Source organism: Amphibalanus amphitrite, unplaced genomic scaffold (genome assembly GCF_019059575.1).
Source record: "Amphibalanus amphitrite isolate SeventyFive unplaced genomic scaffold, NRLGWU_Aamphi_draft 000165F_arrow, whole genome shotgun sequence".
Taxonomy (NCBI): domain Eukaryota; kingdom Metazoa; phylum Arthropoda; class Thecostraca; order Balanomorpha; family Balanidae; genus Amphibalanus; species Amphibalanus amphitrite.
In genome coordinates, this window is record NW_024881660.1 from 128,595 (window position 1) to 141,812 (window position 13,218).

The 13,218-nt window shown below is 56.7% G+C and overlaps 1 protein-coding gene across 4 annotated transcripts in view; it reads left to right on the forward strand.

The window, feature by feature from the left end:
- Positions 1-11,704, forward strand: part of LOC122383503 (2-oxoglutarate dehydrogenase, mitochondrial-like) — a 53,775-nt gene extending 42,071 nt beyond the window's left edge. For 2 of the 4 annotated variants that reach the window (XM_043370007.1, XM_043370008.1), the window contains 11 exons: positions 15-137; positions 2,607-2,749; positions 3,182-3,309; positions 3,577-3,662; positions 5,022-5,114; positions 6,010-6,135; positions 6,495-6,658; positions 7,750-7,897; positions 8,398-8,555; positions 9,291-9,497; positions 10,417-11,704. In XM_043370007.1, coding sequence (XP_043225942.1) covers positions 15-137; positions 2,607-2,749; positions 3,182-3,309; positions 3,577-3,662; positions 5,022-5,114; positions 6,010-6,135; positions 6,495-6,658; positions 7,750-7,897; positions 8,398-8,555; positions 9,291-9,497; positions 10,417-10,516 — 1,476 coding nt within the window. In that variant the 3' untranslated portion in view covers positions 10,517-11,704. The remainder of the gene's footprint in view (positions 1-14; positions 138-2,606; positions 2,750-3,181; positions 3,310-3,576; positions 3,663-5,021; positions 5,115-6,009; positions 6,136-6,494; positions 6,659-7,749; positions 7,898-8,397; positions 8,556-9,290; positions 9,498-10,416) is intronic. The other 2 variants (XM_043370009.1, XM_043370010.1) reach the window with 1 other exon arrangement.
- The last annotated feature ends 1,514 nt before the right edge of the window (positions 11,705-13,218 follow it).

A 13,218-nucleotide genomic window follows, 5' to 3' on the forward strand; every position in this document is an offset into this window, starting at 1 on the left:
TCTGTGTGTCTCAGGGTAAGGACCCGCTGAAGATGTCCGACACGGGCGTCAAGGAGGAGACGCTCACCCACATTGGCAAGAGGGTCTCATCGGCGCCGCCCAACGCCGTCGACTTCGTCATCCACCGTGGACTCCAGGTGGGTCCAGTGGGGTCCGGGATCCGCCTCGCGTGGGTCCGGGATCCGCCTCTGGTGGGTCCGGGATCCGCCTCCGGTGGGTCCGGGATCCGCCTCCGGTGGGGCAGACAGTGGGCGCCGAGCTGTGGCTGGGACACGGCGCGGAGTGGGCGACCAATGGGCGGAAAACCCTGCTATTTATGACGCAGGTTGAGACTAGTGAGACATTGCTGATAGTATCAACTCGTTTGCCTCTGCTTCACATCAAATGGCTTGTAATTTTTCCTTGGTTCAATGTTATTTGACCAGTTAAGCGTCTGAGTGCAAGTTTGTTGTTCAAACAGATACGAACGCAAATTAGTAACGACACCGACCTGGTCCTAGACAAAAATCAACAGCTTCCAACAGCTCACACAGTGAACACACCCCTCTGTCTGCTGTTCAGCGCGTGCTCAACTCCCGTATGGAGATGGTGGAGTCCCTCCTGTCTCACACACCGCTCGTCTCTCTATTGTTCAGCGCGTGCTCAACTCGCGTATGGAGATGGTGGAGTCCCCCCCCCCCCCCGTCTTACACCATTCTCTGTTGTTCAGCGCGTGCTCAACTCCCGTATGGAGATGGTGGAGTCCCCCTGTCTCACACCCCTTGTCTCTCTATTGTTCAGCGCGTGCTCAACTCCCGTATGGAGACGGTGGAGTCCCTCCTGTCTCACACACCCCTCGTCTCTCTGCTGTACAGCGCGTGCTCAACTCCCGTATGGAGATGGTGGAGTCCCCCCTGTCTCACACACCCCTCGTCTCTCTGCTGTACAGCGCGTGCTCAACTCCCATATGGAGATGGTGGAGTCCCTCCCTGTCTCACCCATCATTCTCTGCTGTACAGCGCGTGCTCAACTCCCGTATGGAGATGATGGAGTCCCCCCTGTCTCACACACCCTCTGTCTGCTGTACAGCGCGTGCTCAACTCCCGTATGGAGATGGTGGAGTCCCCCCTGTCTCACACACCCCTCGTCTCTCTGCTGTACAGCGCGTGCTCAACTCCCATATGGAGATGGTGGAGTCCCTCCCTGTCTCACCCATCATTCTCTGCTGTACAGCGCGTGCTCAACTCCCGTATGGAGATGGTGGAGTCCCCCCTGTCTCACACACCCTCTGTCTGCTGTACAGCGCGTGCTCAACTCCCGTATGGAGATGGTGGAGTCCCTCCTGTCTCACACACCCCTCGTCTCTCTATGGTTCAGCGCGTGCTCAACTCGCGTATGGAGATGGTGGAGTCCCTCCCTGTCTCACACCCCCCTCGCTCTCTGCTGTACAGCGCGTGCTCAACTCGCGTATGGAGATGGTGGAGTCCCCCCCCCCGTCTTACACCATTCTCTGTTGTTCAGCGCGTGCTCAACTCCCGTATGGAGATGGTGGAGTCCCCCTGTCTCACACCCCTTGTCTCTCTATTGTTCAGCGCGTGCTCAACTCCCGTATGGAGACGGTGGAGTCCCTCCTGTCTCACACACCCCTCGTCTCTCTGCTGTACAGCGCGTGCTCAACTCCCGTATGGAGATGGTGGAGTCCCCCCTGTCTCACACACCCCTCGTCTCTCTGCTGTACAGCGCGTGCTCAACTCCCATATGGAGATGGTGGAGTCCCTCCCTGTCTCACCCATCATTCTCTGCTGTACAGCGCGTGCTCAACTCCCGTATGGAGATGATGGAGTCCCCCCTCCCCCTCTCACACACCCCTCGTCTCTCTATGGTTCAGCGCGTGCTCAACTCGCGTATGGAGATGGTGGAGTCCCTCCCTGTCTCACACCCCCCTCGCTCTCTGCTGTACAGCGCGTGCTCAACTCCCGTATGGAGATGGTGGAGTCCCTCCTGTATCACACCTCTCTGTCTGCTATACAGCGCGTGCTCAACTCCCGTATGGAGATGGTGGAGTCCCTCCCCCTGTCTCACACACCCCTCGTCTCTCTGCTGTACAGCGCGTGCTCAACTCCCATATGGAGATGGTGGAGTCCCTCCCTGTCTCACCCATCATTCTCTGCTGTACAGCGCGTGCTCAACTCCCGTATGGAGATGATGGAGTCCCCCCTCCCCCTCTCACACACCGCTCGTCTCTCTATGGTTCAGCGCGTGCTCAACTCGCGTATGGAGATGGTGGAGTCCCTCCCTGTCTCACACCCCCCTCGCTCTCTGCTGTACAGCGCGTGCTCAACTCCCGTATGGAGATGGTGGAGTCCCTCCTGTATCACACCTCTCTGTCTGCTATACAGCGCGTGCTCAACTCCCGTATGGAGATGGTGGAGTCCCTCCCCCTGTCTCACACACCCCTCGTCTCTCTATGGTTCAGCGCGTGCTCAACTCGCGTATGGAGATGGTGGAGTCCCTCCCTGTCTCACACCCCCCTCGCTCTCTGCTGTACAGCGCGTGCTCAACTCCCGTATGGAGATGGTGGAGTCCCTCCCCCTGTCTCACACACCCCTCGTCTCTCTGTTGTTCAGCGCGTGCTCAACTCGCGTATGGAGATGGTGGAGTCGCGCACGGTGGACTGGGCGCTGGCTGAAGCCATGGCGTTCGGCTCCCTGCTCAAGGAGGGCTACCACGTCCGGCTGTCCGGACAGGACGTCGAGCGGGGCACCTTCAGGTGAGGGGAGGGGGAGAGAGAGAGAGAGAGAGAGAGAGAGAGAGAGAGAGAGAGAGAGAGAGAGAGAGAGAGAGAGAGAGAGAGAGAGAGAGAGAGAGAGAGAGAGAGAGAGAGAGAGAGAGAGAGAGAGAGAGATCCGTCCCTGGTGACTCGCAGTGACCTGTACGCCCATTCTAGTGACTCCAGTGAGCTGTGTGTCTGCTGCTCTAACCCCAGTGACCTGTTGGTCCGCCCTAATGACCTGTCCCGTTGACCTTGCTCACTGTGTGTTGTCCGTGTCACAGCCACCGTCACCACGTGATGACCCGTGTGTTACAGTCACCGTCACCACGTGATGACCCGTGTGTTACAGCCACCGTCACCACGTGATGACCCGTGTGTTACAGCCACCGTCACCACGTGATGACCCGTGTTACTGTCCGTGTGTTACAGTCACCGTCACCACGTGATGCACCATCAGAAGGTGGACATGGCCACCTACCGGCCGCTCTGCTACCTGTACCCCGACCAGGCTCAATACACTGTCTGTAACTCGTCACTCTCAGAGTTCGGAGTGCTCGGTGAGTGCATAACTCTACCCCGACCAGGCCCAGTACACCGTCTGCAACTCGTCACTCTCAGAGTTCGGAGTGCTCGGTGAGTGAACAACTCCGCTTCACTCGAGAGTGACTCAGTGAGCATCAGTGATCATCGACCTTCAAGTTATTTGTCAGTTTGGGATACGTACAACGTTTGAATTTCAAGAGAATTTATTCGGGAATTGTTGACAGTGCATCAGTCATCAACCACCGCTCTGTGTGTATGACGCCGCCACCGGTCCGTTCCAGGGTTCGAGCTGGGATTCAGTCTGACCAACCCGAACGCGCTCATCTGCTGGGAGGCCCAGTTCGGAGACTTCTGTAACACGGCCCAGGTGGGGACAGTGTGTCTGTAACACGGCCCAGGGACAGTGTGTCTGTAACACGGCCCAGGGACGGTGTGTCTGTAACACGGCCCAGGGACAGTGTGTCTGTAACACGGCCCAGGTGGGGACGGTGTGTCTGTAACACGGCCCAGGTGGGGACGGTGTGTCTGTAACACGGCCCAGGTGGGGACGGTGTGTCTGTAACACGGCCCAGGTGGGGACAGTGTGTCTGTAACACGGCCCAGGTGGGGACGGTGTGTCTATAACACGGCCCACTGCTGGGGACAGTGTGTCTGTAACACGGCCCAGGTGGGGACAGTGTGTCTGTAACACGGCCCAGGTGGGGACGGTGTGTCTGTAACACGGCCCACTGCTGGGGACAGTGTGTCTGTAACACGGCCCAGGTGGGGACAGTGTGTCTGTAACACGGCCCAGGTGGGGACGGTGTGTCTGTAACACGGCCCACTGCTGGGGACAGTGTGTCTGTAACACGGCCCAGGTGGGGACAGTGTGTCTGTAACACGGCCCAGGTGGGGACAGTTGTGTGTCTGTAACAGGCCCAGGTGGGGACAGTGTGTCTGTAACACGGCCCAGGTGGGGACGGTGTGTCTATAACACGGCCCACTGCTGGGGACAGTGTGTCTGTAACACGGCCCAGGTGGGGACAGTGTGTCTGTAACACGGCCCAGGTGGGGACGGTGTGTCTGTAACACGGCCCAGGGACAGTGTGTCTGTAACACGGCCCAGGTGGGGACGGTGTGTCTGTAACACGGCCCAGGGACAGTGTGTCTGTAACACGGCCCAGGGACGGTGTGTCTGTAACACGGCCCAGGGACAGTGTGTCTGTAACACGGCCCAGGTGGGGACGGTGTGTCTGTAACACGGCCCAGGTGGGGACAGTGTGTCTGTAACACGGCCCAGGTGGGGACGGTGTGTCTATAACACGGCCCACTGCTGGGGACAGTGTGTCTGTAACAGGACAGTGTGTCTGTAACACGGCCCAGGTGGGGACGGTGTGCCGACGGCGCCGGTCCGAAGCCCGCCGCCGCCGGATAGTGATGGCGGCGGGGACTGCGGGCGTTTGTGGGAAACGAACGATGGGGAGGAGGGAGGCAAAAGGCATCGTACGCCTTTTAAAACGTGGTCGAATTAGTGTTCGTTAGATAAAACGCACTGTCTGGTGCATGTTACTCGGGCAGATGAGTTACCCTCGCTGACGTCTCCAAATAGTCTCAAATCGTCGCAGAGCAGCTCCGTGTGTGATGTGTAATATTGTGTCTTCATCACCAGAGGGTGATAATGGCTTCTGGTCACGCCAGTCTTATTGGGTATGTCGAGTCCACTGACTGTGTGATCTGTATGTTACAGGTGATTATCGACCAGTTCATCTCGTCCGGCCAGGCCAAGTGGGTCCGACAGTCGGGTCTGACGCTGCTGCTGCCGCATGGCATGGAGGGAATGGTGAGTCATAACTCAGACACAGACACACAGACAGACAGACGACAGTAGGGTCTGACTCTGCTGCTACCCCACGGCATGGAGGGAATGGTCAGTTTTAATTCAGACGCAGACATTTACAGACAGACAGACAGACCAGACAGACGACAGTCGGGTCTGACTCTGCTGCTGCCGCACGGCATGGAGGGAATGGTAAGTCATAACTCAAACAGACCTCAAACAGACAGACAGATACAGACAGACAACAGTCGGGTCTGACGCTGCTGCTGCCGCACGGCATGGAAGGAATGGTGAGTTACAACTCAAACAGACCTCAAACAGACAGACAGATACAGACAGACAGACAGACATACAGACAGTCGGGTCTGACGCTGCTGCTGCCGCACGGCATGGAGGGAATGGTAAGTCATAACTCAGACATACAGACATTTACAGACAGACAGACAGACGACAGTCGGGTCTGACTCTGCTGCTGCCGCACGGCATGGAGGGAATGGTAAGTCATAACTCAGTCACAGATAGACAGACAGACACGAAACGGACTGTGTAAAGCTCATCTGTCGTTGACAAATTCAGTTGGCAGTCCTATGCCATGGTTTACCGGTTGTTCTGATCTGATATTATGGTATCTCTGACTGCTCTTTGGGAAATTTTATCTCAATGAAAGGCCCGATTTGTGCTTACCAATGTGACGAGAACCAACCCCGCTATTTACACAGACCTTTGATATGATGATCAGGGAGCCGAGCATACATTTAGCGCATCTAGAGCGGCCTCTTAAGATGAGGACCTGAGACATGACCTCTGACCTGACCTCTGTGACAGGGTCCGGAGCACAGCTCGGCCCGCCTGGAGCGGTTCCTGTGACCGCTGACCTCTGACCTGACCTCTGTGACAGGGCCCGGAGCACAGTTCGGCCCGCCTGGAGCGGTTCCTGCAGCTCTGCTCGGAGGATCCGGAGTACTTCCCGCCCTTCGCCGCTGACGAGTTCGCCATCCGCCAGCTCTCCGAGTGCAACATGATCGTGAGTGGAACTCGCCAACTCAGTGAGATAAGAGTTTTACAGTGTTAATGGGTAAAGTACTATGATGACTGCAGTTCGGATCAATAGTAGGTAGGATAGGTGCAAGAGTAGATAACCGACATTAAAAGGCTGTGATATATTGCCATTTTGTGTGCCTCTCTTTCGAATAAAGTGCATCCATCGCTTTATCTAGTTATTTAGCTCTCCTCGCCCCGCCGTCTAAAACTGTGCGTCTGTACCGTCTGACGTGGCTGTGTTTCCGCCCTCCGCCGCCAGGTGGCCAACTGCAGCGTGCCCAGCAACTACTACCACATCCTGTGGCGGTTTTTGATACTATAGTTTGGTATTCTGTCCGCCAGGTGGCCAACTGCAGCGTGCCCAGCAACTACTACCACATTCTGCGGCGCCAGGTGCACATGCCCTTCCGCAAGCCGCTGATCCTGATGACGCCCAAGTCGCTGCTGAGGCACCCGCGCGCACAGAGCAGCTTCGACGACATGGTCGAGGGCACAGAGTTCAAACGGTCAGTATAACAGGACGGGCACAGAGTTCAAACGGTCAGTACAGGACGGGCACAGAGTTCAAACGGTCAGTGGGGGACGGGCACAGAGTTCAAACGGTCAGTATAACAGGATGGGCACAGAGTTCAAACGGTCAGTATAACAGGACGGGCACAGAGTTCAAACGGTCAGTACAGGACGGGCACAGAGTTCAAACAGTCAGTGGGGCACAGAGTTCAAACGGTCAGTATAACAGGACGGGCACAGAGTTCAAACGGTCAGTACAGGACGGGCACAGAGTTCAAACGGTCAGTGGGGGACGGGCACAGAGTTCAAACGGTCAGTATAACAGGATGGGCACAGAGTTCAAACGGTCAGTATAACAGGACGGGCACAGAGTTCAAACGGTCAGTACAGGGGAACAGAGTTCAAACGGTCAGTACAGGGGAACAGAGTTCAAACAGTCAGTACAGGGACACATAGTTCAAACGGTTAGTGGGGGACGGGCACAGAGTTCAAACGGTCAGTACAGGACGGGCACAGAGTTCAAACGGTCAGTACAGGGGCACAGAGTTCAAACGGTCAGTACAGGGGCTCAGAGTGTAAACGGTCAGTGGGGGGGGGGGGGGGGCGCACAGAGTTCAAACGGTTAGTGATTATTGAATAACCTATGTCAGACGGATCGAATCGTCAGCGAGGAAACAATAACTTTTAAGCAGTGTGTAGATGGAGCGAAGTCAAACAGTCGACGGGACCCGAGTGTAGCTGATAGCGCCCCTCTGGCTAGGTGAGGTGCCAGAATGATAACGTTGGCGTGATTCTTTCGAGGACATGGGGCTCTAGCGCAGTTAAATTTGCCCTGTGTGGGGCGTGTTCCGTATGGAGTCACACGTGAATGGCAGTGGTCGAGGTGTCTCCCCGACGGAGGGTCACTGTCATAGCTTTACTGGTCGGCCCGAAATTCAGTCGCCCGTCTAACCTCACCGTCTCTCTGCGTTGGTGTCCTGCTGACCAGTCGCCTATCTGACCTCCCCTGTTACCACAGTGTCCTGCCAGATATGGCTGCTGCCGGCCAGTCCCCTATCTGACGTCCCTTTCCTTCTCTCTACATTAGTGTCCTGCCAGATACGGCTGCGGCCGGCCAGTCACCGTCGGGTGTGCGGCGCGTCATCTTCTGCAGCGGAAAGGTCTACTACGACCTGGAGAAGGCGCGCGAGGACCGCGGACTGCAGGACCAAGTGGCCATCGTCCGGGTGGAACAGGTGGGAGATTGTGGGGTAGAGTGGCTTGGCGAGGGGAGAGTTACTGGGCCTGAATGGCTCTGAGAGGGGACGGAAGGCGGCCCCTGGGTCACTACCGCGACGGCGCTGCGCAGGTCCTCGGTCGCCGGGTGAATGGTGTCCGAGCTGTGGAATGGTGGGCGACTGGTGGACTGATAGCCTCGGGGTGGGTGACAGTCGCGGGGATCCCGAAAGGAGCGGAGTGGACGGCTTTTGTCTGCGCTATGCGACGTAAGACTGATTAAATTATCTACATCAATGGCATTGCCGTGCCGCGATTCTTGTTCGCGATATTTGTAATTTCCTCCGTGTCTGTCTGTACCCGCCTCTGACCCCCCTCTGACCCCCCTCTGACCCCCCTCTGACCCCCTCCCCAGCTCTCTCCGTTCCCGTTTGATGAGGTGAAGCAGCAGCTGGACCTGTACCCGGCCTCTGACCCCCCTCTGACCCCTCTGAACCCCCCCCCCCCCGCCTCTCTCCAGCTGTCTCCGTTCCCATTTGATGAGGTGAAGCAGCAGCTGGACCTGTACCCGGCGGACGCCGACATTGTCTGGGCCCAGGAGGAGGCGAAAAACAACGGCGCCTGGGCCTTCGTCGAGCCGCGCTTCGAGACCACCGCCGCCAAGGCCAAGGTCATCAGGTCAGTAAACAGACGGCGAGGCCAAGGTCATCAGGTCAGTCAACGGAGGTCGTTCTTCAGGTCAGATTCCGCCGAGGTCATCGTTTTTCATTAGGTCAGCCGCCAGGTAATCATGAACTAAGACCAATAGGTGATCGGTTAGTGGCCTTCTAGATCATCCGATCAGTAGCAGTGGAGGACAAGCTCATCAGGTCAGGAGATAATAAGGCCAAGGGTTAAGAGCCGACACAATTGAATGGATAGTGGACAGCGAAGCTTCAACTCGTCTAGCGAACTGTAGCGTTATTGACCTTTGAAATCACTTTTCCTTTCGCCCTCAGTTTGGGCTGAAAGCGCCTGAAAAGGGTAGATAAATTCGACATAAAAAATGTTTGTTTTTCTTTACATGTTTTGATATTTACCGCCTGCCTGCATGGTTGGTAGTAACGTATGTCGTTCCCTCCTGTGTGTTCCACTATTGGCAGTTATCAGTTAGCACCCCACCTCTGTAACATAGCTCCTCCCCGCCGGAACCTTCCCAGTACCGACACTCGAGCCGAGTGTTCTCGATTTCCATGTGAATACGACTAAAAGGAGACTAGCCTGCTTCATTCACAAAACGTACACCTTTAACAATTTGAGTTGAACCAGAGTAGTGAGAGAAGTCCTATTGAGCTTTATCGCAGATTATTTTGGAAGTGGCACACCATCCGGGCACTGATCCCCCGTTCCGGGCCCTCGTTCCTGTCCCGGCAGCCGGTCCGAGAGTGAGCGCGCGCCCCGCGGCGCCGAACCCCCGTCTGCCACCCCCGACTCGTGGCTGGGCCGCCTCCTCCGCCTGGTCAGGGCCGGGCCGCCGCCCCAGCCGGCGCCCAAAGCCGGGCCGCCGCCCCAGCCGGCGTCCAAAGCCGAGCTGCCGCCCGATGTCGCGAACACGCACTCCAAAAACGTCAGGCGAATTCGGTGAGAATGCTGTTTGCATGTTCGAGTTTCGGACTTGCCCTATTTGGGTACGGCTCATATAAGATACTCGGGTGCCGGCTCCTGAACACTTTTTATTTCACCGAAAAGGTGCAAAATTTCAGTGCTTACCTGATGTCACAATATGGTTCCTTTTTCACATAAGAGGCTGAGTGGTGAAACCGAAACATCTTTTTTTCTAGTCGCTATTGCTTTTTCTAGAGGCTCGGCACGAAGGCGTCGTTTTTCCATTTCGGTCGGTGAGCTGTCACGCTCTGAAATATGTCGGGCATATCAGTCTCCTCTCCCGGTTAGCTGGGTGTAATACCATCCGGCTGGGTGCCGGCCTTTATTCCTTCCTCTCCATCGTCACTATCCCGGCCTGTCCGTCGTCAGGTCCATCGCGCGGCTCACTCACTGCTCTGCAGCCTGCACTCCTCCGCACGTTACAAGAGGTCTTTGTATTCAACTTGTCTGAACTTACCTACCTTGTCTCTATGTTTGTAATGGAGACGGAAGAACCAGCATCAACTAGTCACATTTTAGCGGGATTAATCGCGCACCTATCCACCTCTCGGGTCGGGCGGTTATTTTTCTGCACTCTCCCTGATCGTATCAGACATTCTTTCACCGTCCCCCTCCCCGCCGACCTCCCCTCCCTCGTCCTACGCTGACCCTCCCCGCTCCTCTGAACCCCCTGACCCCCTCCCACCTCCCCGCAGTTACGTGGGCCGCAACTGCTCGGACTCCCCTCCCTCCCCGGACCAGCTCTGACTCCCCCCTCCCCTTCCCGGCCCTCTCTGACTCCCCTCCCCTCCCCACAGGTACGTGGGCCGCAGCTGCTCGGCCTCCCCTCCCTCCCCAGTTCCCGTCTGACTCCTCCCTCCCCGGCCCCCCTCTGACTCCCCTCCCCTCCCCACAGGTACGTGGGCCGCAGCTGTTCGGCCTCTCCGGCCACCGGCAGCAAAACGGCCCACACCAAGGAGCTGAACGCCCTCCTCAATGAGGCGTTCGACCTATAGTGGGCGCCAGAGCGGGGCGCGCGGCGTCGGCCGCCGGCCGGGCGTCTGTAGTCGCGCCGCACAGCGTCGGCGGCCAGAGGGACGCGCCTAGAACCCCCGGCGCCGGCGGCCAGAGGGACGCGCCTAGAACCCCCGGCGCCGGCGGCCAGAGGGACGCGCCTAGAACCCCCGGCGCTGATAGGTGAATTCGTAGACCCCGAGTGTACATTTTAGTCGCTGCCGTCAGCTAATGAAGGCGTCTTGTCCCTGAAATCGTGTGTGAAATGAAGGGAAGGCTTCAATACCATTGGCTACTTTTAAAATGACTATTGAATAGTGTTTTGCAGGATTTTAACGCGAGTAAAATGGTGCGGTTGTGACCATCTATCCCTGCTTGGGAGAGAGTGCGGTAGAACTCCTGTGAGGAGAGTTTAGAGAGCGCCTGTGTGTGGTGTCGCCGCCCTATGAGTCTCGGGAGTCGCCGGGCGGTCTGCGGGCCGAGAGAGTCGCCGCTGCTTTGATTTGCTGGGATTGCCGTGAGTGGCCGTGAGCCGCCGGGGTGCGCCGGATCGCTCAGTTGTTTGTGAGGGGTTGTTTCTGACTGCTGAGTTGTTTCTGACTGCTGAGTTGTTTGAGAGTCGCTGGGGTTGTTTCTGACTGCTGAGTTGTTTGAGAGCCACTGGGCTGATGGTGGACCGCCGCGGTGGTTCTAACAGCGGTCTGGTCTGAGCCGCCGGGTTTTCTGCGAGTGGCTGCGAGTGTCGAGTCCCTTCTGTTGTGACGGTCTATCTGTGGCGCTGACGGTCTGTCTGGCTGCTCTGCTGTTCGACCGCTGGGCCGGTTACCTGAGAGCTCGTGTGTCTGTGTGGGTGTGGGTGTGTGGGTGGGTGTGACGTCACCTGATGACGTCACCGGTCGGCGACGAGCGCCCCTCGAACAAGCCGAGGCCAAAGAGGGGGACGGCCGGCGCGGCCCAGTGTGGGGAGGCCGGTGTACAGAACTACTGGCGGTCGAAGCTGGGAGGCCGGTGTACAGAACTACAGGCCGTCGAAGCTGAGAGGCCGGTGTACAGAGCTGTAGGTGAGCTGAGCGGAATGGCCGTGCGGTGTATTTATTGAACTGCTGTGTGCGGCGGCGGGCGGGAATATCGGCCGCAGCCGCCGCCGCCGCCGCGACTTTACTGTAAATACAGAGAGACAGAGAGACTGACGACAGAGTTTGAGAGGAAGAGGAAGAGAGGAGGTAGTGAAAAAGGGATATAATCGGGGAAAACAAATGGAGATGAAGCCCAAAAACAACGGAGGAAGATCCGGCACCATTTAACTGAGCTCTCCCACCAAATTCGTCGTCCATACAATATGCGACGCATCATTCAATAGTTAGTTACAAATGCACCATGCAGCATTTATCGGCTGTCACATTGCATACATCGTGCAAAGCAATGTAACAGCAATGCAATGAATGTATGTATACATATATACATACATACATACATACATACATACATACATACATGCATGCATACAGCCGTCATAGCACTAGGCATGTCCTATTTCCCGAACTAGCGCATCCGGCTGGGCGCATCAAATGCGCCTGAAACGGCCCATCATGAGGATGTGCCGCCGCCGAAAATATACCCTACGTACGATTCGTGCTTGGGGTTATACTATGGTTATACCGTACGATACGCATGTATAACCCTACTCACCCGGAGGGTTATACATGCTCTAAATAATATTTATATGGTTTTCTTGCAACGCTAGACATTTTCTACCAACTAATCGTACCGTACGATTCGTGCTTGGTACGTGCTTGGTAAAAAATTATAAATATCTTGCAACGCTTGACATTTTCTAACAGCTTATCTACCACCCAGTAAACATGACGACGTCGGCCCGACGTCGGGCCGAGGCTCGGCCCGACGTCGGTCCAGCGTCGGTTCAACCTCGGCCCGACATCGGCTGGACGTCGGATATGCCCGCATGTTCCGACGTCCAGCCGAAGTCCAGCCGACGTCGAGCCGACGTCGGGCCGAGATCGTTTGCCGAGGTTGACGAGATCGTTTGTCGTTGGACCGACGGGGCCGACGTCGGCATGTTTATTGGGACAACGCGCCAAAAATATCAACCGGCGGCGGGATTCGAGCCCCCCAGTCGCCGACGTCGGCATGTTTACTGGGACAACACGCAAAAAGGATCGGCCGGCGATGGGATTCGAACCCCGTATCATTGGAACGCGAGGTTAGTGCGCTAACCACTACACCACGCAGCCAGATAAGGACTTCGGTTTGTTTTGTTGTTTATGCCCTTTCGGTCTGACAAGACCATTTCAGAGCCGGAAGGATCATAGGATGGAGACATTGGTCTTCTTGGCGAGCACCCTGGGTCCAGTTCATATAGAGTCCCTGGTCCCATTGCTGTTACGTGACACTTTTTGGAAAGGGCGACCCCACAATGGATTCATATAGCCACTCTTACACACCTGCACCAACGTTTCCCAAAGTGTCCCTTTGATAAGTGGCACTTTGGCAAAGTGACACTTGCCGACTGGCCTTTCTATATGAACTGGGCCCGGCCCTGGTGAGTTGCCGGGGCTGAGCCTGACCAAAGGATAGGCCGAGCAGCCCCCAAGCACTCACCGCACCCGGCTACGGGCGAGCTCGGCTTACGGGCAATCCCAAATGGGATAAAGTTTCCCGTCCAGTCCGGATCAGGGGGTTGCGG